Genomic DNA, 26,220 nt, shown 5'->3' with positions numbered 1-26,220 from the left:
GGTGTGATATCTTACATGTTCAGTGGCCTGAGATATGTTATGTGATATCTTACATGCTCAGTGACCTCAGATATGAGGTGTGATATAGTAGATGCCCTGTGACCTCAGAGATGTGGCATGATATCGTAGATGCCTGTGGACTCAGAGATGTGGTGTGATATCTTAGATGCCATGTGCCTCAGAGATGTGGTGTGATATCTTAGATGCCATGTGGCCTCAGCGATGTGATATCTTAGATGCCATGTGACGTCAGAGATGTGGTGTGATATCTTAGATGCCCTGTGGCCTCAGAGATGTGGTGTAATATCTTAGATGCCCTGTGACCTCAGAGATGTAGTGTGATATCTTACATGTGCTCTAACCTCAGAGATGTGGTGTGATATCTTAGGTGCATTGTAGCCTCAGAGATGTGGTGTGATATCTTAGATGGCCTGTGACCTCAGAGATGTTCTGTGATATATTGGATGCCATGCAGCCTCAGAGATGTGGTTTGGTATCATATTTGCCCAGAGACCTCAAAGATGCGGTGTGATATCTTAGATGCCCTGTGACCTCAGGGGTGTGGTGTGATATCTTAGATGCCATGCAGCCTCAGAGATGTGGTGTGATATCTTAGATGCCATGTGGCTTCAGAGATGTGGTGTGATGTCCTAGATAGCCTGTGACCTCAGAGATGTTATGTGATATCTTGGATGCCCTGTAGCCTCAGAGATGTGGTGTGATGTCCTAGATAGCCTGTGACCTCAGAGATGTTATGTGATATCTTGGATGCCCTGTAGCCTCAGAGATGTTGTGTGATATCTTGGATGCCCTGTAGCCTCAGAGATGTGGTTTGGTATCATATTTGCCCAGAGACCTCAAAGATGCGGTGTGATATCTTAGATGCCCTGTGACCTCAGAGATCTGGTGCGATATCTTAGATGCCCTGTGACCGCAGAGATGTGGTTTGGTATCATAGATGCCCTGAGACCTCAGGTATGCGGTGTGATATCTTAGATTCCCTGTGACCTCAGAGATGTAGTATGCTACCTTAGATGCCCTGTGACCTCAGAGATGTGGTTTGGTATCATAGATGCCCTGAGACCTCAAAGGTGCGGTGTGATATCTTAGATGCCTTGTGGCCACAGAGATGTGGTGTGATATCTTAGATTCCCTATGGACGCAGAGACATGGTGTGATATCTTAGATGACCTGTGCCCTCAGAGATGTGGTGTGATATCTTACATGCACTGTAACCTCAGAGATGTGATGTGATATCTTAGATGCCCTGTAGCCTCAGTGATGTGGTGTGATATCCTAGATGGCCTGTGACCTCAGAGATGTTGTGTGATATCTTGGATGCCATGGAGCCTCAAAGCTGCAGTGTGATATCCTAGATGCCCTGTAGCCTCAGAGGTGTGGTGTGATATCTTACATGTGCTCTAACCTCAGAGATGTGGTGTGATATCATAGATGCCTGTGGACTCAGAGATGTGGTGTGATATCTTAGATGCCATGTGCCTCAGAGATGTGGTGTGATATCTTAGATGCCATGTGGCCTCAGCGATGTGATATCTTAGATGCCATGTGACGTCAGAGATGTGGTGTGATATCTTAGATGCCCTGTGGCCTCAGAGATGTGGTGTAATATCTTAGATGCCCTGTGACCTCAGAGATGTAGTGTGATATGTTACATGTGCTCTAACCTCAGAGATGTGGTGTGATATCTTAGGTGCATTGTAGCCTCAGAGATGTGGTGTGATATCTTAGATGCCATGTGGCCTCAGCGATGTGATATCTTAGATGCCATGTGACGTCAGAGATGTGGTGTGATATCTTAGATGCCCTGTGGCCTCAGAGATGTGGTGTGATATCCTAGATCGCCTGTAACTTCAGAGATTGTGTGTGATATCTTGGATGCCCTGTAGCCTCAGAGATGTTGTGTGATATCTTGGATGCCCTGTAGCCGCAGAGATGTGGTTTGGTATCATAGATGCCCTGAGACCTCAGGTATGCGGTGTGATATCTTAGATTCCCTGTGACCTCAGAGATGTAGTATGCTACCTTAGATGCCCTGTGACCTCAGAGATGTGGTTTGGTATCATAGATGCCCTGAGACCTCAGAGGTGCGGTGTGATATCTTAGATGCCCTGTGGCCACAGAGATGTGGTGTGATATCTTAGATTCCCTATGGACGCAGAGACATGGTGTGATATCTTAGATGCCCTGTGGCCTCAGAGATGTGGTGTGATATCCTAGATCGCCTGTAACTTCAGAGATTGTGTGTGATATCTTGGATGCCCTGTAGCCTCAGAGATGTTGTGTGATATCTTGGATGCCCTGTAGCCGCAGAGATGTGGTTTGGTATCATAGATGCCCTGAGACCTCAGGTATGCGGTGTGATATCTTAGATTCCCTGTGACCTCAGAGATGCAGTATGCTACCTTAGATGCCCTGTGACCTCAGAGATGTGGTTTGGTATCATAGATGCCCTGAGACCTCAGAGGTGCGGTGTAATATCTTAGATGCCCTGTGGCCACAGAGATGTGGTGTGATATCTTAGATTCCCTATGGACGCAGAGACATGGTGTGATATCTTAGATGACCTGTGCCCTCAGAGATGTGGTGTGATATCTTACATGCACAGTAACCTCAGAGATGTGATGTGATATCTTATATGCCCTGTAGCCTCAGTGATGTGGTGTGATATCCTAGATGGCCTGTGACCTCAGAGATGTTGTGTGATATCTTGGATGCCATGCAGCTTCAAAGCTGCAGTGTGATATCCTAGATGCCCTGTAGCCTCAGAGGTGTGGTGTGATATCTTACATGTGCTCTAACCTCAGAGATGTGGTGTGATATCTTAGATGCCATGTGGCTTCAGATATGTGGTGTGATATCTTAGATGGCCTGTGACCTCAGAGATGTTCTGTGATATCTTGGATGCCATGCAGCCACAGCGATGTGGGGTGATATCTTAGATGCCCTGTGGCCTCAGAGGTGTGGTGTGATATCTTAGATGCCATGCAGCCTCAGAGATGTGGTGTGATATCTTAGATGCCATGTGGCTTCAGAGATGTGGTGTGATGTCCTAGAAAGCCTGTGACCTCAGAGATGTTGTGTGATATCTTGGATGCCCTGTAGCCTCAGAGATGTGGTGTGATATCCTAGATGGCCTGTAACTTCAGAGATTGTGTGTGATATCTTGGATGCCTGTAGCCTCAGAGATGTGGTTTGGTATCATAGATGCCCTGAGACCTCAGATATGCGGTGTGATATCTTAGATTCCCTGTGACCTCAGAGATGTGGTTCGGTATCATAGATGCCCTGAGACCTCAGAGGTGCGGTGTGATATCTTAGATGCCCTGTGGCCACAGAGATGTGGTGTGATATCTTAGATGCCCTATGGACGCAGAGATGTGGTGTGATATCTTAGATGCTCTGTGAACTCAGAGACATTGTGTGATATCTTAGATGACCTGTGGCCTCAGAGATGTGGTGTGATATCTTACATGCACAGTAACCTCAGAGATGTGATGTGATATCTTATATGCCCTGTAGCCTCAGTGATGTGGTGTGATATCCTAGATGGCCTGTGACCTCAGAGATGTTGTGTGATATCTTGGATGCCATGCAGCTTCAAAGCTGCAGTGTGATATCCTAGATGCCCTGTAGCCTCAGAGGTGTGGTGTGATATCTTACATGTGCTCTAACCTCAGAGATGTGGTGTGATATCTTAGATGCCATGTGGCTTCAGATATGTGGTGTGATATCTTAGATGGCCTGTGACCTCAGAGATGTTCTGTGATATCTTGGATGCCATGCAGCCACAGCGATGTGGGGTGATATCTTAGATGCCCTGTGGCCTCAGAGGTGTGGTGTGATATCTTAGATGCCATGCAGCCTCAGAGATGTGGTGTGATATCTTAGATGCCATGTGGCTTCAGAGATGTGGTGTGATGTCCTAGAAAGCCTGTGACCTCAGAGATGTTGTGTGATATCTTGGATGCCCTGTAGCCTCAGAGATGTGGTGTGATATCCTAGATGGCCTGTAACTTCAGAGATTGTGTGTGATATCTTGGATGCCTGTAGCCTCAGAGATGTGGTTTGGTATCATAGATGCCCTGAGACCTCAGATATGCGGTGTGATATCTTAGATTCCCTGTGACCTCAGAGATGTGGTTCGGTATCATAGATGCCCTGAGACCTCAGAGGTGCGGTGTGATATCTTAGATGCCCTGTGGCCACAGAGATGTGGTGTGATATCTTAGATGCCCTATGGACGCAGAGATGTGGTGTGATATCTTAGATGCTCTGTGAACTCAGAGACATTGTGTGATATCTTAGATGACCTGTGGCCTCAGAGATGTGGTGTGATATCTTACATGCACTGTAACCTCAGAGATGTGATGTGATATCTTAGATGCCCTGTAGCCTCAGTGATGTGGTGTGATATCCTAGATGGCCTGTGACCTCAGAGATGTTGTGTGATATCTTGGATGCCATGCAGCCTCAAAGATGCAGTGTGATATCTTAGATGCCCTGTAGCCTCAGAGGTGTGGTGTGATATCTTAGATACCATGCAGCTTCAGAGATGTGGTGTGATATCTTAAATGCCACGTGGCTTCAAAGATGTGGTGTGATGTCCTAGATAGCCTGTGACCTCAGAGATGTTATGTGATATCTTGGATGCACTGTAGCCTCAGAGATGTGGTGTGATATCTTAGATGCCCTGTAGCCTCAGTGATGTGGTGTGATATCCTAGATGGCCTGTGACCTCAGAGATGTTGTGTGATATCTTGGATGCCATGCAGCCTCAAAGATGCAGTGTGATATCTTAGATGCCCTGTAGCCTCAGAGGTGTGGTGTGATATCTTAGATACCATGCAGCTTCAGAGATGTGGTGTGATATCTTAGATGCCATGTGGCTTCAGAGATGTGGTGTGATGTCCTAGAAAGCCTGTGACCTCAGAGATGTTGTGTGATATCTTGGATGCCCTGTAGCCTCAGAGATGTGGTGTGATATCCTAGATGGCCTGTAACTTCAGAGATTGTGTGTGATATCTTGGATGCCTGTAGCCTCAGAGATGTGGTTTGGTATCATAGATGCCCTGAGACCTCAGATATGCGGTGTGATATCTTAGATTCCCTGTGACCTCAGAGATGTGGTTCGGTATCATAGATGCCCTGAGACCTCAGAGGTGCGGTGTGATATCTTAGATGCCCTGTGGCCACAGAGATGTGGTGTGATATCTTAGATGCCCTATGGACGCAGAGATGTGGTGTGATATCTTAGATGCTCTGTGAACTCAGAGACATTGTGTGATATCTTAGATGACCTGTGGCCTCAGAGATGTGGTGTGATATCTTACATGCACTGTAACCTCAGAGATGTGATGTGATATCTTAGATGCCCTGTAGCCTCAGTGATGTGGTGTGATATCCTAGATGGCCTGTGACCTCAGAGATGTTGTGTGATATCTTGGATGCCATGCAGCCTCAAAGATGCAGTGTGATATCTTAGATGCCCTGTAGCCTCAGAGGTGTGGTGTGATATCTTAGATACCATGCAGCTTCAGAGATGTGGTGTGATATCTTAAATGCCACGTGGCTTCAAAGATGTGGTGTGATGTCCTAGATAGCCTGTGACCTCAGAGATGTTATGTGATATCTTGGATGCACTGTAGCCTCAGAGATATGGTGTGATATCCTAGATGGCCTGTAACTTCAGAGGTTGTGTATGATATCTTGGATGCCCTGTAGCCTCAGAGATGTTGTTTGATATCTTGGATGCCATGCAGCCTCAGGGATGTGGTGTGATATCTTAGATGCCCTGTGGCCTCAAAGGTTGTGTGTGATATCTTAGATGCCATGTAGCCTCAGAGATGTGGTGTGATATCTTAGATGCCCTGTGGCCACAGAGATGTGGTGTGATATCTTAGATGCCCTGTGGATGCAGAGATGTGGTGTGATATCTTAGATGCCTTGTGGCCTCAGAGATGTGGTATGATATCTTAGATGCTCTGTGAACTCAGAGACATGGTGTGATATCTTGGATGCCATGCAGCCTCAGAGATGCAGTGTGATATCTTAGATGCCCTGTGGCCTCAGAGATGTGGTGTGATATCTTAGATGCTCTGTAGCCTCAGTGAGTTGGTGTGATATCCTAGATGGCCTGTGACCTCAGAGATGTTGTGTGATATCTTGGATGTCATGCAGCCTCAGAGATGCAGTGTGATATCTTAGATGCCATGTGGCCTCAGAGATGTGGTGTGATATCTTACATGTGCTGTGACCTCAGAGATGTGATGTGGTATCTTGGATGCCATGCAGCCTCAGAGATGTGGTGTGATATCTTAGATGCCATGTGGCTTCAGATATGTGGTGTGATATCCTAGATGGCCTGTGACCTCAGAGATGCTGTGTGATATCTTGGATGCCATGCAGCCTCAGAGATGCAGTGTGATATCTTAGATGCCCTGTGGCCTCAGAGATGTGGTGTGATATCTTACATGCACTGTGGCCTCAGAGATGTGGTGTGATATCTTAAATGCCACGTGGCTTCAAAGATGTGGTGTGATGTCCTAGATAGCCTGTGACCTCAGAGATGTTATGTGATATCTTGGATGCACTGTAGCCTCAGAGATATGGTGTGATATCCTAGATGGCCTGTAACTTCAGAGGTTGTGTATGATATCTTGGATGCCCTGTAGCCTCAGAGATGTTGTTTGATATCTTGGATGCCATGCAGCCTCAGGGATGTGGTGTGATATCTTAGATGCCCTGTGGCCTCAAAGGTTGTGTGTGATATCTTAGATGCCATGTAGCCTCAGAGATGTGGTGTGATATCTTAGATGCCCTGTGGCCACAGAGATGTGGTGTGATATCTTAGATGCCCTGTGGATGCAGAGATGTGGTGTGATATCTTAGATGCCTTGTGGCCTCAGAGATGTGGTATGATATCTTAGATGCTCTGTGAACTCAGAGACATGGTGTGATATCTTGGATGCCATGCAGCCTCAGAGATGCAGTGTGATATCTTAGATGCCCTGTGGCCTCAGAGATGTGGTGTGATATCTTAGATGCTCTGTAGCCTCAGTGAGTTGGTGTGATATCCTAGATGGCCTGTGACCTCAGAGATGTTGTGTGATATCTTGGATGTCATGCAGCCTCAGAGATGCAGTGTGATATCTTAGATGCCATGTGGCCTCAGAGATGTGGTGTGATATCTTACATGTGCTGTGACCTCAGAGATGTGATGTGGTATCTTGGATGCCATGCAGCCTCAGAGATGTGGTGTGATATCTTAGATGCCATGTGGCTTCAGATATGTGGTGTGATATCCTAGATGGCCTGTGACCTCAGAGATGCTGTGTGATATCTTGGATGCCATGCAGCCTCAGAGATGCAGTGTGATATCTTAGATGCCCTGTGGCCTCAGAGATGTGGTGTGATATCTTACATGCACTGTGGCCTCAGAGATGTGGTGCGATATCTTAGATGCCATGTGGCTTCATAGATGAGGTGTGATGTCCTAGATGGCCTTTGACCGAAGAGATGCTGTGTGATATCTTGGATGCCCTGTAGCCTCAGATATGTGGTTTGATATCCTAGATGGCCTGTAACTTCAGAGGTTGTGTGTTGTATGCCCTGTAGCCTCAGAGATGGTGTGTGATATATTGGATGCCATGCAGCCTCAGGGATGTGGTGTGATATCTTAGATGCCCTGTGGCCTCAGAGGTTGTGTGTGATATCTTAGATGCCATGCAGCCTCAGAGATGTGGTGTGATATCTTAGATGCCATGTGGCTTCACAGGTGTAGTGTGATGTCCTAGATAGCCCGTGATCTCAGAGATGTTCTGTGATATCTTGGATGTCCTGTAGCCTCAGATATGTTGTGTGATATCCTGGATGCCCTGTAGCCTCAGAGATGTGGTTTGGTATAATATTTGCCCAGAGACCTCAGAGATGCGGTGTGATATCTTAGATGCCCTGTGACCTCAGAGATCTGGTGTGATATCTTAGATGCCCTGTGACCTCAGAAATGTGGTTTGGTATCATAGATGCCCTGAGACCTCAGGTATGCGGTGTGCTATCTTAGATTCCCTGTGACCTCAGAGATGTAGTATGCTACCTTAGATGCCCTGTGACCTCAGAGATGTGGTTTGGTATCATAGATGCTCTGAGACCTCAGAGGTACGGTGTGATATCTTAGATGCCCTGTGGCCACAGAGATATGGTGTGATATCTTGGATGCCTTGTGGCCTCAGAGATGTGGTATGATATCTTATATGCTTTGTGAACTCAGAGACATGGTGTGATATCTTAGATGACCTGTGGCCTCAGAGATGTGGTGTGATATCTTACATGCACTGTAACCTCAGAGATGTGATTTGATATCTTAGATGCCCTGTAGCCTCAGAGATGTGGTGTGATATCTTAGATGCCCTGTGGCCTCAGAGGTGTGGTGTGATATCTTAGATGCCATGCAGCCTCGGAGATGTGGTGTGATATCTTAAATGCCATGTGGCTTCAGAGATGTTGTGTGATATCTTGGATGCCCTGTAGCCTCAGAGATGTGGTGTGATATCCTAGATGGCCTGTAACTTCAGGGATTGTGTGTGATATTTTGATGCCCTGTAGCCTCAGAGATGTTGTGTGATATCTTGGATGCCCTGTAGCCTCAGAGATGTGGTTTGGTATCATAGATGCCCTGAGACCTCAGAGGTGCGGTGTGATATCTTAGATGCCTTGTGGCCTCAGAGATGTGGTATGATATCTTAGATGCTCTGTGAACTCAGAGACATGGTGTGATATCTTAGATGACCTGTGCCCTCAGAGATGTGGTGTGATATCTTACATGCACTGTAACCTCAGAGATGTTGTGTGATATCTTAGATGCCCTGTAGCCTCAGAGATGTGGTGTGATATCCTAGATGGCCTGTAACTTCAGGGATTGTGTGTGATATCTTAGATGCCCTGTGACCGCAGAGATGTGGTTTGGTATCATAGATGCCCTGTGGCCACAGAGATGTGGTGTGATATCTTAGATGCCCTATGGACGCAGAGATGTGGTGTGATATCTTAGATGCCTTGTGGCCTCAGAGATGTGGTATGATATCTTAGATGCTCTGTGAACTCAGAGACATCGTGTGATATCTTAGATGACCTGTGGCCTCAGAGATGTGGTGTGATATCTTACATGCACTGTAACCTCAGAGATGTGATGTGATATCTTAGATGCCCTGTAGCCTCAGTGATGTGGTGTGATATCCTAGATGGCCTGTGACCTCAGAGATGTTGTGTGATATCTTGGATGCCATGCAGCCTCAATGATGCAGTGTGATATCTTAGATGCCATGTAGCCTCAGAGGTGTGGTGTGATATCTTAGATACCATGCAGCTTCAGAGATGTGGTGTGATATCTTAAATGCCACGTGGCTTCAGAGATGTGGTGTGATGTCCTAGATAGCCTGTGACCTCAGAGATGTTATGTGATATCTTGGATGCACTGTAGCCTCAGAGATATGGTGTGATATCCTAGATGGCCTGTAACTTCAGAGATTGTGTATGATATCTTGGATGCCCTGTAGCCTCAGAGATGTTGTTTGATATCTTGGATGCCATGCAGCCTCAGGGATGTGGTGTGATATCTTAGATGCCCTGTGGCCACAGAGATGTGGTGTGATATCTTAGATGCCCTGTGGACGCAGAGATGTGGTGTGATATCTTAGATGCCTTGTGGCCTCAGAGATGTGGTATGATATCTTAGATGCTCTGTGAACTCAGAGACATGGTGTGATATCTTGGATGCCATGCAGCCTCAGAGATGCAGTGTGATATCTTAGATGCCCTGCCTGTGGCCTCAGAGATGTGGTGTAATATCTTAGATGCTCTGTAGCCTCAGTGAGTTGGTGTGATATCCTAGATGGCCTGTGACCTCAGAGATGTTGTGTGATATCTTGGATGCCATGCAGCCTCAGAGATGCAGTGTGATATCTTAGATGCCCTGTGGCCTCAGAGATGTGGTGTGATATCTTACATGTTCTGTGACCTCAGAGATGTAATGTGGTATCTTGGATGCCATGCAGCCTCAGGGATGTGGTGTGATATCTTAAATGCCATGTGGCTTCAGAGATGTTGTGTGATATCTTGGATGCCCTGTAGCCTCAGAGATGTGGTGTGATATCCTAGATGGCCTGTAACTTCAGGGATTGTGTGTGATATTTTGATGCCCTGTAGCCTCAGAGATGTTGTGTGATATCTTGGATGCCCTGTAGCCTCAGAGATGTGGTTTGGTATCATAGATGCCCTGAGACCTCAGAGGTGCGGTGTGATATCTTAGATGCCTTGTGGCCTCAGAGATGTGGTATGATATCTTAGATGCTCTGTGAACTCAGAGACATGGTGTGATATCTTAGATGACCTGTGCCCTCAGAGATGTGGTGTGATATCTTACATGCACTGTAACCTCAGAGATGTTGTGTGATATCTTAGATGCCCTGTAGCCTCAGAGATGTGGTGTGATATCCTAGATGGCCTGTAACTTCAGGGATTGTGTGTGATATCTTAGATGCCCTGTGACCGCAGAGATGTGGTTTGGTATCATAGATGCCCTGTGGCCACAGAGATGTGGTGTGATATCTTAGATGCCCTATGGACGCAGAGATGTGGTGTGATATCTTAGATGCCTTGTGGCCTCAGAGATGTGGTATGATATCTTAGATGCTCTGTGAACTCAGAGACATCGTGTGATATCTTAGATGACCTGTGGCCTCAGAGATGTGGTGTGATATCTTACATGCACTGTAACCTCAGAGATGTGATGTGATATCTTAGATGCCCTGTAGCCTCAGTGATGTGGTGTGATATCCTAGATGGCCTGTGACCTCAGAGATGTTGTGTGATATCTTGGATGCCATGCAGCCTCAATGATGCAGTGTGATATCTTAGATGCCATGTAGCCTCAGAGGTGTGGTGTGATATCTTAGATACCATGCAGCTTCAGAGATGTGGTGTGATATCTTAAATGCCACGTGGCTTCAGAGATGTGGTGTGATGTCCTAGATAGCCTGTGACCTCAGAGATGTTATGTGATATCTTGGATGCACTGTAGCCTCAGAGATATGGTGTGATATCCTAGATGGCCTGTAACTTCAGAGATTGTGTATGATATCTTGGATGCCCTGTAGCCTCAGAGATGTTGTTTGATATCTTGGATGCCATGCAGCCTCAGGGATGTGGTGTGATATCTTAGATGCCCTGTGGCCACAGAGATGTGGTGTGATATCTTAGATGCCCTGTGGACGCAGAGATGTGGTGTGATATCTTAGATGCCTTGTGGCCTCAGAGATGTGGTATGATATCTTAGATGCTCTGTGAACTCAGAGACATGGTGTGATATCTTGGATGCCATGCAGCCTCAGAGATGCAGTGTGATATCTTAGATGCCCTGCCTGTGGCCTCAGAGATGTGGTGTAATATCTTAGATGCTCTGTAGCCTCAGTGAGTTGGTGTGATATCCTAGATGGCCTGTGACCTCAGAGATGTTGTGTGATATCTTGGATGCCATGCAGCCTCAGAGATGCAGTGTGATATCTTAGATGCCCTGTGGCCTCAGAGATGTGGTGTGATATCTTACATGTTCTGTGACCTCAGAGATGTAATGTGGTATCTTGGATGCCATGCAGCCTCAGGGATGTGGTGTGATATCTTAGATGCCCTGTGGCCTCAGAGGTGTGCTGTGATATATTAGATGCCATGCAGCCTCAGAGATGTGGTGTGATATCTTAGATGCCATGTGGCTTCAGATATGTGGTGTGATATCCTAGATGGCCTGTGACCTCAGAGATGTTGTGTGATATCTTGGATGCCATGCAGCCCCAGAGATGCAGTGTGATATCTTAGATGCGCTGTGGCCTCAGAGATGTGGTGCGATATCTTAGATGCCATGTGGCTTCATAGATGAGGTGTGATGTCCTAGATGGCCTTTGACCGAAGAGATGCTGTGTGATATCTTGGATGCCCTGTAGCCTCAGATATGTGGTTTGATATCCTTGATGGCCTGTAACTTCAGAGGTTGTGTGTGATATCTTGGATGCCCTGTAGCCTCAGAGATGGTGTGTGATATATTGGATGCCATGCAGCCTCAGGGATGTGGTGTGATATCTTAGATGCCCTGTGGCCTCAGAGGTTGTGTGTGAAATCTTAGATGCCATGCAGCTTCAGAGATGTGGTGTGATATCTTAGATGCCATGTGGCTTCAGAGATGTGGTGTGATGTCCTAGATAGCCCGTGACCTCAGAGATGTTGTGTGATATCTTGGATGCCCTGTAGCCTCAGATATGTTGTGTGATATCTTGGATGCCCTGTAGCCTCAGAGATGTGGTTTGGTATAATATTTGCCCAGAGACCTCAGAGATGCGGTGTGATATCTTAGATGCCCTGTGACCTCAGAGATCTGGTGTGATATCTTAGATGCCCTGTGACCTCAGAAATGTGGTTTGGTATCATAGATGCCCTGAGACCTCAGATATGCGGTGTGATATCTTAGATGCCCTGTGACCTCAGAGATCTGGTGTGATATCTTAGATGCCCTGTGACCTCAGAGATGTGGTTTGGTATCATAGATGCTCTGAGACCTCAGAGGTACGGTGTGATATCTTAGATGCCCTGTGGCCACAGAGATATGGTGTGATATCTTAGATGCCCTATGGACGCAGAGATCTGGTGTGATATCTTAGATGCCTTGTGGCCTCAGAGATGTGGTATGATATCTTAGATGCTTTGTGAACTCAGAGACATGGTGTGATATCTTAGATGACCTGTGGCCTCAGAGATGTGGTGTGATATCTTACATGCACTGTAACCTCAGAGATGTGATTTGATATCTTAGATGCCCTGTAGCCTCAGAGATGTGGTGTGATATCCTGGATGGCCTGTGACCTCAGAGATGTTGTGTGATATCTTGGATGCCATGCAGCCTCAGAGATGCAGTGTGATATCTTAGATGCCCTGTGGCCTCAGAGGTGTGGTGTGAAATCTTAGATGCCATGCAGCCTCAGAGATGTGGTGTGATATCGTAAATGCCATGTGGCTTCAGAGATGTTGTGTGATATCTTGGATGCCCTGTAGCCTCAGAGATGTGGTGTGATATCCTAGATGGCCTGTAACTTCACGGATTGTGTGTGATATTTTGATGCCCTGTAGCATCAGAGATGTTGTGTGATATCTTGGATGCCCTGTAGCCTCAGAGATGTGGTTTGGTATCATATTTGCCCTGAGACCTCAGAGATGTGTTGTGATATCTTAGATGCCCTGTGACCTCAGAGATCTGGTGTGATATCTTAGATGCCCTGTGAACTCAGAGATATGGTTTGATATCATAGATGCCCTGAGACCTCAAATATGTGGTGTGATATTTTAGATGCCCTGTGACCTCAGAGATGTAGTATGCTACCTTCGATGAGCTGTGACCTCTGAGATGTGGTTTGGTATCATAGATGCTCTGAGACCTCAGAGGTGCGGTGTGATATCTTAGATGCCCTGTGGCCACAGAGATGTGCTGTGATATCTTAGATGCCCTGTGGATGCAGAGATGGGGTGTGATATCTTAGATGCCTTGTGGCCTCAGAGATGTGGTATGATATCTTAGATGCTCTTTAAACTCAGAGACATGGTGTGATATCTTGGATGCCATGCAGCCTCAGAGATGCAGTGTGATATCGTAGATGCCCTGTGGCCTCAGAGATGTGGTGTGATATCTTACATGTGCTGTGACCTCAGAGATGTGATGATCTTGGATGCCATGCAGCCTCAGGGATGTGGTGTGATATCTTGGATGCCATGCAGCCTCAGGGATGTGGTGTGATATCTTAGATGCCCTGTAGCCTCAGAGGTGTGCTGTGATATTATGGATACCCTGTAGCCTCAGAGGGGCACTGTGATATTTTGAATGTCCTCTACCTCACATGTGCTGTGATACGTTAGAAGGTGGAATGGTCAGAATTTTGGGGCCCTGATTGCACCGCACGTGGATTTCACAGGGCACCCCTTTTGAGTAATTAGATTTATATGGCCACATTCCTTTTGTAACCTCATGTACACCGGTTAATTTTTTGAGGCTCTTGAATTCAAGACTATTTTGTCTCAGATGATGTCATTGGGAACAAGAAAGAGTGGAAAAGGGGGTGCAAGAACATGTAACAAGCAATGGCTCATTATCAGTGACAGTTAATATTCTTCAAATAAAACACTTACGACAACAGCTTGTGGTCCAGGTTTTACTATCACACATTGCGACGATGTTCCGTTACTGCCATCCTGCCCACCACTGCTTTGAAGTACCTTATTGTGGAGAGAAATCAGAACATAATGTTTCAGAGGAAAGGGAGAATTTGTTTGTACAGCCCGACCAGTGGGGGGTGGTGAATGTTTTAACTGGAGGGGCGTAAATATTTCTCCCTGACATGGCTGAGCGACTGAGCGTAGCGAGGAAGCTCACACCACGCATGGGGGCTTTGAGGGGTTTCTACCCCCATGATTTTTATTAAAAAATAATGGGTGAAAATGGTGCATTTTACAGCAAACCTTTTTAGAAAATTGGGTAAAAAGCCAAACAGTTTGCAATTGGCTTTTTAAGGGTAACTCATGAAATAAATCCAACAGATGCAAGTCACCAACAGTGCACAGGTGCATTTCTCCAACACATTTTCATGATGCGTCTGCCCACAATATGGGCAAGTATAACACATTTTCACACTGGCTGTGCCCATATATTTCCATGCTGACTGCAACATTATACCCTATTATTCCCATGTAAGCACATACTCATTTTTGCTTTGCGCATAATGCCAGTCATGTCAATGTTTGTTCTGCCAATATATGGCAGCATCCCCACATAAGAACATACTCCAGTTGGCTTTACCATTAAACATGCATGCCAAAGTATGAAAACATGTCCAAAGTGGCTGACTAAAATGCCAGTTTAACAACATAATAACACTTATCATGCTTGCTCTACCAACGATGCCCAATACAAAATGCCATAACACAATCTAAAATGACTGAATTGGCTGCATTGAAATGCCTGTCTAGCTGCATAATAATGCTTATGCTTGTTTTACCAAAGGTGCCTAATCCAAAATGTCATACTACAATAAGAAATTGCTAGACTGGCTGCATCAAAATGCAAGTCTAGATACATAATAACACTTATCATGCTTGCTTGATCAAACATGCGCAGTAAAACATGCCATGCCTGCTCCATGGTGTGCCAGACCCTTGCAGTCAGACATAATCAATATAATGATGAATGTGATCATGTGTGATTGCGAGGCACCGGGGACACTGGGGTAAGGCATGTTTTTTTTATTGGCCATCTATCATAGATGGCCAGTAAAAAAATGTCACGCCTGTCCCCTGGTCCAAGAGCTCATCACACATGCACACGATCAATGTGGTTATCTGTGTATGCCAGGCACTGGTGGACCAGGGTGGCGTGGTGATATTTTTTTACTGGACATCTATGATAGATGTCCAGTAAAAAAATACCATGCCTATCCCCTGGGCCTCACTGTGCCAAACACACACAAAGTGATTATCTGTGTATGCAAGGTGCTAGGGGTCCGGGGGGCAGGTATGGAATTTTTTACTGGACATCTACCATAGGTGTCCGGTAAAAGAATACCATCCCTGTCCCCTGGGCCTCACAGCACCTCAGACGGAGAGCTGGTTTTGCCAGTGGGGAGGGGGTTTGTCCAACAAAGGTATTTTTAAAATGCCTTTGTTGTACAAACCTCCTACACCACTCCTACCCCCACTCGGACCAGCACAAACACACACACACACCTACACAACATACACATACACACAGCAAGCACTCACTGTCTCATTCCCAGTCACGAGCACCCATCATGCAGTCACTCATAACACAAGCATACACGCATCCATACACATATTTAAATAATAGACATACAAACACACACATTTTCACACACAACATACACACAGCAAGCACTCTTTCATTCACACGAGCACCCATCATGCACTCACTCATAACACAAGTATACACGCATCCATACACATATTTAAGTAATAAACATACAAACACACACATTTACACAACATATACACAGCAAGCTCTCTCTCATTCACACCAGCATCCATCACCCATCATCATACATTCACCTAACAACACAAACATGCACGCACCCATACAAATAATTTAAATAAAAATAATGAACATAAACAAACTTATCTTTTGTCGTGGGTCTGGAGGTTCCAGTGTTCCAGCCCCCTGCAAGCATGAACAGGAATCAGGATCTTTCCTGGTCCCTGCACATGTGTGCAAGGGGCCTGAGCTTGGGTCCGTAGGTGCCCCACTCCAGCCTGCTTGGCCTGTATGTGCGAAGAGGCGTGGGAGCACCCCCCTGCACATACAAATGTGCAGTTCCCCATGTAGCATTTCCAATGAGCCATGCAAGTCTGGGGAAGCAAACGCCCCCAGCCTTGTATGGCTCATGGAGTTTGCGCAGCTGGGGAAATGTAAGTGTGAAAGCGAAACAATGTTTCCCTTTCACTGTTAGGAGCATTCGCTCAGCTGCAAAAAACAGCTGAGGGAGGGCTCGTATTTTACTGGGTTGGCTCCTCCATAATGGGTGAGAGGGGGCCAAGACCGGGTGGGTCGACGTCCCCTCGCCCATTATGGACGAGACGGCCCTGTGCCTGACTCTTCCCATGAATGGCGAGCTCTGTTGCTGGAGCGGTTTCACTTCAGTATTATTCCCAAAGCACCCACGGTTCATAAAATGAGTGATCACTGCAAGGTATTTGCACCGTAAAGGGATACAAATGTCCCACGGATCTGAGAAATGATGTCACAGTGTTTAAGAATGGCCTTGCTGCCTACATAAAGAGAATTAAAAAGTGCCCCTCGCCCTCCACGTAGTGCTGTGCAAGGGTATGTGCGTGTGATGTGGAGGTGGTGTATTACCAGATCAAAGAATCCATTCTTTTCACGCCCGTGTGCAAGGAGGAGATTTAAATGCACTCAAAGGCCTGCCACCATCAGCTGCTTTGTCCCTATTCAGAGCAGGAAAGGGTTCACTGGCAGCTCTCAAGGCTGGACTCCATGAACCTCAGTGTTTGCAACTGTGCTTGGATCCCGACTCTACAGAACCACAATCTTGCAGGCCAATGGATTCAGCTTCTGCTTCCTAGTGCCTTGAAGGAGAGAGGGAGAAATACAAACACGGCACTATCTAACTTATGGACTGATCAGATCTTGAGTGAAGGTGTGGAGTTGGAGAGTCATTGTTTGATATTTCTGAGCTCTTTGAAGGGTGAACGCTCCTGATGAGAAGAAGAGCATGACACTGGAGCTTTTAGATGGCGTTGGCCGAAAGGATCTTCTGCTTTAGTGAAGTTGAGTTTGGTCTTTTGGAACGTAGATGAAGGAGAGATTTGGGAGACTCGAGAGTCAAGAGTTCGATCACAATAATGCTAAATGAAAGAGCGTTATCAGACATCCAGAATTCAGTCAAGCTATAGATGGGCACGGTGTGATCCAGGTGTGCGGTCCCGATGTACATTTGGGTTGTCACAGGCTTAGATCTGAAAGCTGAATCTTTTGGATCTGGAGACATTTTGCAAATGGCCCATGAACATATTGTGGAGTGTGAGAAAATAGAGCTAAGGGAAATCCCAAGGCACGACACCACATGTGGCCGGAGTAGAGGCCCTGACAGGCCGGAATGACATTATGAACAAAGGAAAGAGAAAGGTGCGAGAGTTCTGTCACAGACTGTAGAGGGTGTAGTAAGAGTTGATGGTCAAACGTGTTGTGTGTGACTGGGGTGTGGGTTATGCGTATAGGGGGGTTTGAACATTGATTGGTAACACTCTCGTTACATCCACCTTCTAAGTTCCTGAAAGAAACGCACTTCTTTAGTTCTTCAACCTCCTCTCTCCTGCCCCACCTTACTTCAAACATTGCACTGCTGCTCCTCTTGCCTCCAGATTCCTCTCTCCTGCCCCTCCTGACTTCAAACATTGCACTGCTGCTCCTCTTGCCTCCAAATTCCTCACTCCTGCGCCTCCTGACTTCAAACATTGCACTCCTGCTCCTCTTGCCTCCAGATTCCTCTCTCCTGCCCCTCCTGACTTCAAACATTGCACTCCTGCTCCTCTTGCCTCCAGATTCCTCTCTCCTGCCCCTCCTGACTTCAAACATTGCACTGCTGCTCCTCTTGCCTCCGGATTCCTCTCTCCTGCCCCTCCTGACTTCAAACATTGCACTCCTGCTCCTCTTGCCTCCAGATTCCTCTCTCCTGCCCCTCCTTACTTCAAACATTGCACTCCTGCTCCTCTTGCCTCCAGATTCCTCTCTCCTGCCCCTCCTGACTTCAAACATTGCACTCCTGCTCCTCCTGCCTCCAGATTCCTCTCTCCTGCCCCTCCTGACTTCAAACATTGCACTCCTGCTCCTCTTGCCTCCAGATTCCTCTCTCCTGCCCCTCCTGACTTCAAATATTGCACTCCTGCTCATCCTGCCTCCAGATTCCTCTCTCCTGCCCCTCCTGACTTAAAACATTGCGTTCCTGCTCCTATTGCCTCCAGATTCCTCTCTCCTGCCCCTCCTAACTTCAAACATTGCACTCCTGCTCCTCCTGCCTCCAGATTCCTCTCTCCTGCCCCTCCTGACTTCAAACATTGCACTCCTGCTCCTCCTGCCTCCAGATTCCCCTCTCCTGCCCCTCCTGACTTCAAACATTGCACTCCTGCTCCTCTTGCCTCCAGATTCCTCTCTTCTGCCCCTCCTGACTACAAACATTGCACTCCTGCTCCTATTGCCTCCAGATTCCTCTCTCCTGCCCCTCCTGACTTCAAACATTGCACTCCTGCTCCTCCTGCCTCCAGATTCCTCTCTCATGCCCCTCCTGACTTCAAACATTGCACTCCTGCTCCTATTGCCTCCAGATTCCTCTCTCCTGCCCCTCCTGACTTCAAACATTGAACTCCTGCTCCTATTGCCTCCAGATTCCTCTCTCCTGCCCCCCCCGACTTCAAACATTGCACTCCTGCTCCTCTTGCCTCCAGATTCCTCTCCTGCCCCTCCTGACTTCAAACATTGCACACCTGCTCCTATTGCCTCCAAATTCCTCTCTCCTGCCCCTCCTGACTTCAAAAATTGCACTCCTGCTCCTATTGCCTCCAGATTCCTCTCTCCTGCCCCTCCTGACTTCAAACATTGCACTCCTGCTCCTCTTGCCTCCAGATTCCTCTCTCCTGCCCCTCCTGTCTTGCACTCCTGCTCCTCTTGCCTCCAGATTCCTCTCTCCTGCCCCTCCTGACTTCAAACATTCCACTCCTGCTCCTCTTGCCTCCAGATTTCTCTCTCTTGCCCCTTCTGACTTCAAACATTGCACTCCTGCTCCTCCTGCCTCCAGATTCCTCTCTCCTGCCCCTACTGACTTCAAACATTGCACTCCTGCTCCTCTTGCCTCCAGATTCCTCTCTCCTGCCCCTCCTGACTTCAAACATTGCACTCCTGCTCCTCTTGCCTCCAGATTCCTCTCTCCTGCCCCTTCTGACTTCAAACATTGCACTCCTGCTCCTCTTGCCTCCAGATTCCTATCTCCTGCCCCCCCTGACTTCAAACATTGCACTCTTTCTCCTATTGCCTCCAGATTCCTCTTTCCCGCCCCTCCTGACTTCAGACATTGCACTCCTGCTCCTATTGTCTCCGGATTCCTCTCTCCTGCCCCTCCTGACTTCAAACATTGTAGTCCTGCTCCTATTGCCTCCAGATTCCTCTCTCCTGCTTCTCCTGACTTCAAGCATTGAACTCCTGCTCCTATTGTCTCTAGATTCCTCTCTCCTGCCACTCCTGACTTCAAACATTGCACTCCTGCTCCTCTTGCCTCCAGATTCCTCTCTCCTGCCCCTCCTGACTTCAAACATTGCACTCCTGCTCCCCTGCCTCCAGATTCCTCTCTCCTGCCCCTCCTGACTTCAAACATTGCACTCCTGCTCCTCTTGCCTCCAGATTCCTCTCTCCTGCGCCTCCTGACTTCACACATTGCACTCCTGCTCCTCCTGCCTCCAGATTCCTCACTCCTGCCCCTCCTGACTTCAAACATTGCACTCCTGCTCCTCTTGTCTCCAGATTCCTCTCCCCTGCCCCTCCTGACTTCAAACATTGCACTCCTGCTCCTCTTGCCTCCAGATTCCTCTATCCTGCCCCTCCTGACTGCAAACATTGCACTCATGCTCCTCCTGCCTCCAGATTCCTCTCTCCTGCCCCTCCTGACTTCAAACATTGCACTCCTGCTCCTCCTGCCTCCAGATTCCTCTCTCCTGCCCTTCCTGACTTCAAACATTGCACTCCTCCTGCCTCCAGATTCCTCTCCCCTGACCCTTCTGACTTCAAACATTGCACTCCTGCTCCTCTTGCCTCCAGATTACTCTCTCCTGCCCCTCCTGACTTCAAACATTGCATTCCTGCTCCTCTTGCCTCCAGATTCCTCTCTCCTGCCCCTCCGGACTTCAAACATTGCACTCCTGCTCCTATTGCCTCCAGATTCCTCTCTTCTGCCCCTCCTGACTGCAAACATTGCATTCCTGCTCCTCTTGCCTTCAGATTCCTCTCTCCTGTCCCTCCTGACTTCAAACATTGCACTCCTGCTCCTATTGCCTCCAGATTCCTCTCTCTTGCCCCTCCTGACTTCAAACATTGCATTCCTGCTCCTCTTGCCTCCAGATTCCTCTCTCCTGCCCCTCCTGACTTCAAACATTGCACTCCTGCTGCTCCTGCCTCCAGATTCCTCTCTCCTGCCCCTCCTGAATTCAAACATTGCACTCCTGCTCCTCTTGCCTCCAGATTCCTATCTCCTGCCCCTCCTGACTTCAAACATTGCACCCCTGCTCCTCCTGCCTCCAGATTCCTCTCTCCTGCCCCTCCTTACTTCAAACATTGCACTCCTGCTCCTCTTGTCTCCATATTCCTCTCTCCTGCCCCTCCTGACTTCAAACATTGCACTCCTGCTCCTCCTGCCTCCATAGTCCTCTCTCCTGCCCCTCCTGACTTCAAACATTGCACTCCTGCTCCTCCTACCTGCAGATTCCTCTGTTCTGCCCCTCCTGACTTCAAACATTGCACTCCTGCTCCTCCTGCCTCCAGATTCCTCTCTCCTGCCCTTCCTGACTTCAAACATTGCACTCCTGCTCCTCCTGCCTCCAGATTCCTCTCTCCTGCCCCTCCTGACTTCAAACATTGCACTCCTGCTCCTCCTACCTGCAGATTCCTCTGTTCTGCCCCGCCTGACTGCAAACATTTCATCCTGCTCCTCTTGCCTCCAGATTCCTCTCTCCTGCCCCTCCTGACTTCAATTATTGCACTACTCCTGACTCCAGATTCCTCTCTCCTGCCCCTCCTGACTTCAAACATTGCATTCCTCCTGCCTCAAGATTCCTCTCTCCTGCCCCTCCGGACTTCAAACTTTGCACTCCTGCTCCTATTGCCTCCAGATTCCTCTCTTCTGCCCCTCCTGACTGCAAACATTGCATTCCTGCTCCTCTTGCCTCCAGATTCCTCTCTCCTGTCCCTCCTGACTTCAAACATTGCACTCCTGCTCCTATTGCCTCCAGATTCCTCTCTCTTGCCCCTACTGACTTCAAACATTGCATTCCTGCTCCTCTTGCCTCCAGATTCCTCTCTCCTGCCCCTCCTGACTTCAAACATTGCGCTCCTGCTGCTCCTGCCTCCAGATTCCTCTCTCCTGCCCCTCCTGACTTCAAACATTGCACTCCTGCTCCTCTTGCCTCCAGATTCCTCTCTCCTGCCCCTCCTGACTTCAAACATTGCACCCCTGCTCCTCCTGCCTCCAGACTCCTCTCTCCTGCCCTTCCTGACTTCAAACATTGCACTCCTGCTCCTCTTGCCTCCAGATTCCTCTCTCCTGTCCCTCCTGACTTCAAACATTGCACTCCTCCTGCCTACGGATTCCTCTCACCTGCCCCTCCTGACTTCAAACATTGCACTCCTGCTCCTCTTGCCTCCAGATTCCTCTTTCCTGCCCCTCCTGACTTCAAACATTGCACTCCTCCTGCCTACAGATTCCTCTATCCTGCCCCGCCTGACTGCAAACATTTCATCCTGCTCCTCTTGCCTCCAGATTCCTCTCTCCTGCCCCTCCTGACTTCAATCATTGCACTACTCCTGACTCCATATTCCTCTCTCCTGCCCCTCCTGACTTCAAACATTGCATTCCTCCTGCCTCAAGATTCCTCTCTCCTGCGCCTCCTGACTACAAACATTGCACTTCTGCTCCTCTTGCCTCCAAACTCCTCTCTCCTGCCCCTCCTGATTCCAAACATTGCACTCCTGCTCCTATCGCCTCCAGATTCCTCTCTCCCGCCCCTCCTGACTACAAACATTGCACTCCTGCTCCTCTTGCCTCCAGATTCCTCTCTCCTGCCCCTCCTGACTTCAAACATTGCACTCCTGCTCCTCTTACCTCCAGATTCCTCTCTCCTGCCCCTCCTAACTGCAAACATTGCACTCATGCTCCTCCTGCCTCCAGATTCCTCTCTCCTGCCCCTCCTGACTTCAAACATTGCACTCCTGCTCCTCTTGCCTCCAGATTCCTCTCTCCTGCCCCTCCTGACTTCAAACATTGCATTCCTGCTCCTCTTGCCTCCAGATTCCTCTCTCCTGCCCCTCCTGACTTCAAACATTGCGCTCCTGCTGCTCCTGCCTCCAGATTCCTCTCTCCTGCCCCTCCTGACTTCAAACATTGCACTCCTCCTGCCTACAGATTCCTCTATCCTGCCCCGCCTGACTGCAAACATTTCATCCTGCTCCTCTTGCCTCCAGATTCCTCTCTCCTGCCCCTCCTGACTTCAATCATTGCACTACTCCTGACTCCAGATTCCTCTCTCCTGCCCCTCCTGACTTCAAACATTGCATTCCTCCTGCCTCAAGATTCCTCTCTCCTGCGCCTCCTGACTACAAACATTGCACTTCTGCTCCTCTTGCCTCCAAACTCCTCTCTCCTGCCCCGCCTGATTCCAAACATTGCACTCCTGCTCCTATCGCCTCCAGATTCCTCTCTCCCGCCCCTCCTGACTACAAACATTGCACTCCTGCTCCTCCTGCCTCAAGATTCCTCTCTCCTGCCCCTCCGGACTTCAAACTTTGCACTCCTGCTCCTATTGCCTCCAGATTCCTCTCTTCTGCCCCTCCTGACTGCAAACATTGCATTCCTGCTCCCCTTGCCTCCAGATTCCTCTCTCCTGTCCCTCCTGACTTCAAACATTGCACTCCTGCTCCTATTGCCTCCAGATTCCTCTCTCTTGCCCCTCCTGACTTCAAACATTGCATTCCTGCTCCTCTTGCCTCCAGATTCCTCTCTCCTGCCCCTCCTGAGTTCAAACATTGCGCTCCTGCTGCTCCTGCCTCCAGATTCCTCTCTCCTGCCCCTCCTGACTTCAAACATTGCACTCCTGCTCCTCCTGCCTCCAGATTCCTCTCTCCTGCCCCTCCTGACTTCAAACATTGCACTCCTGCTCCTCCTGCCTCCAGATTCCTCTCTCCTGCCCTTCCTGACTTCAAACATTGCACTCCTCCTGCCTCCAGATTCCTCTCCCCTGACCCTTCTGACTTCAAACATTGCACTCCTGCTCCTCTTGCCTCCAGATTACTCTCTCCTGCCCCTCCTGACTTCAAACATTGCATTCCTGCACCTCTTGCCTCCAGATTCCTCTCTCCTGCCCCTCCGGACTTCAAACATTGCACTCCTGCTCCTATTGCCTCCAGATTCCTCTCTTCTGCCCCTCCTGACTGCAAACATTGCATTCCTGCTCCTCTTGCCTCCAGATTCCTCTCTCCTGTCCCTCCTGACTTCAAACATTGCACTCCTGCTCCTATTGCCTCCAGATTCCTCTCTCTTGCCCCTCCTGACTTCAAACATTGCATTCCTGCTCCTCTTGCCTCCAGATTCCTCTCTCCTGCCCCTCCTGACTTCAAACATTGCACTCCTGCTGCTCCTGCCTCCAGATTCCTCTCTCCTGCCCCTCCTGAATTCAAACATTGCACTCCTGCTCCTCTTGCCTCCAGATTCCTATCTCCTGCCCCTCCTGACTTCAAACATTGCACCCCTGCTCCTCCTGCCTCCAGATTCCTCTCTCCTGCCCCTCCTTACTTCAAACATTGCACTCCTGCTCCTCTTGTCTCCAGATTCCTCTCTCCTGCCCCTCCTGACTTCAAACATTGCACTCCTGCTCCTCCTGCCTCCATAGTCCTCTCTCCTGCCCCTCCTGACTTCAAACATTGCACTCCTGCTCCTCCTACCTGCAGATTCCTCTGTTCTGCCCCTCCTGACTTCAAACATTGCACTCCTGCTCCTCCTGCCTCCAGATTCCTCTCTCCTGCCCTTCCTGACTTCAAACATTGCACTCCTGCTCCTCTTGCCTCCAGATTCCTCTCTCCTGTCCCTCCTGACTTCAAACATTGCACTCCTGCTCCTCTCCTCCTGCCTCCATAGTCCTCTCTCCTGCCCCTCCTGACTTCAAACATTGCACTCCTCCTGCCTACAGATTCCTCTCACCTGCCCCGCCTGACTGCAAACGTTTCATCCTGCTCCTCTTGCCTCCAGATTCCTCTCTCCTGCCCCTCCTTACTTCAAACATTGCACTCCTGCTCCTCTTGCCTCCAGATTCCTCTCTCCTGCCCCTCCTGACTTCAAACATTGCACTCCTCCTGCCTACAGATTCCTCTATCCTGCCCCGCCTGACTGCAAACATTTCATCCTGCTCCTCTTGCCTCCAGATTCCTCTCTCCTGCCCCTCCTGACTTCAATCATTGCACTACTCCTGACTCCAGATTCCTCTCTCCTGCCCCTCCTGACTTCAAACATTGCATTCCTCCTGCCTCAAGATTCCTCTCTCCTGCGCCTCCTGACTACAAACATTGCACTTCTTCTCCTCTTGCCTCCAAACTCCTCTCTCCTGCCCCTCCTGATTCCAAACATTGCACTCCTGCTCCTATCGCCTCCAGATTCCTCTCTCCCGCCCCTCCTGACTACAAACATTGCACTCCTGCTCCTCCTGCCTCAAGATTCCTCTCTCCTGCCCCTCCGGACTTCAAACTTTGCACTCCTGCTCCTATTGCCTCCAGATTCCTCTCTTCTGCCCCTCCTGACTGCAAACATTGCATTCCTGCTCCTCTTGCCTCCAGATTCCTCTCTCCTGTCCCTCCTGACTTCAAACATTGCACTCCTGCTCCTATTGCCTCCAGATTCCTCTCTCTTGCCCCTCCTGACTTCAAACATTGCATTCCTGCTCCTCTTGCCTCCAGATTCCTCTCTCCTGCCCCTCCTGACTTCAAACATTGCGCTCCTGCTGCTCCTGCCTCCAGATTCCTCTCTCCTGCCCCTCCTGACTTCAAACATTGCACTCCTGCTCCTCTTGCCTCCAGATTCCTCTCTCCTGCCCCTCCTGACTTCAAACATTGCACCCCTGCTCCTCCTGCCTCCAGATTCCTCTCTCCTGCCCTTCCTGACTTCAAACATTGCACTCCTTCTCCTCTTGCCTCCAGATTCCTCTCTCCTGTCCCTCCTGACTTCAAACATTGCACTCCTCCTGCCTACGGATTCCTCTCACCTGCCCCTCCTGACTTCAAACATTGCACTCCTGCTCCTCTTGCCTCCAGATTCCTCTCTCCTGCCCCTCCTTACTTCAAACATTGCACTCCTGCTCCTCTTGCCTCCAGATTCCTCTCTCCTGCCCCTCCTGACTTCAAACATTGCACTCCTCCTGCCTACAGATTCCTCTATCCTGCCCCGCCTGACTGCAAACATTTCATCCTGCTCCTCTTGCCTCCAGATTCCTCTCTCCTGCCCCTCCTGACTTCAATCATTGCACTACTCCTGACTCCAGATTCCTCTCTCCTGCCCCTCCTGACTTCAAACATTGCATTCCTCCTGCCTCAAGATTCCTCTCTCCTGCGCCTCCTGACTACAAACATTGCACTTCTGCTCCTCTTGCCTCCAAACTCCTCTCTCCTGCCCCTCCTGATTCCAAACATTGCACTCCTGCTCCTATCGCCTCCAGATTCCTCTCTCCCGCCCCTCCTGACTACAAACATTGCACTCCTGCTCCTCTTGCCTCCAGATTCCTCTCTCCTGCCCCTCCTGACTTCAAACATTGCACTCCTGCTCCTCTTACCTCCAGATTCCTCTC

General features: G+C 48.8%; 1 protein-coding gene across 1 annotated transcript in view; it reads right to left on the bottom strand.

Moving 5' to 3' along the window:
• Window positions 1-26,220, bottom strand: part of LOC138492787 (probable cation-transporting ATPase 13A4) — a 302,290-nt gene that overhangs the window by 157,889 nt on the left and 118,181 nt on the right. Inside the window, exon 16 of the mRNA XM_069620146.1 lies at window positions 14,239-14,325. Within this exon, the coding sequence (XP_069476247.1) occupies window positions 14,239-14,325 (87 nt within the window). The remainder of the gene's footprint in view (window positions 1-14,238; window positions 14,326-26,220) is intronic.

The sequence above is a fragment of the Ambystoma mexicanum genome, chromosome 10, assembly GCF_040938575.1.
Source record: "Ambystoma mexicanum isolate Mex_15411 chromosome 10, UKY_AmexF1_1, whole genome shotgun sequence".
In the NCBI taxonomy this organism is placed as follows: domain Eukaryota; kingdom Metazoa; phylum Chordata; class Amphibia; order Caudata; family Ambystomatidae; genus Ambystoma; species Ambystoma mexicanum.
Note: the sequence above shows the minus strand (reverse complement) of the source record. Positions and strands in the feature narration are given on the sequence as shown.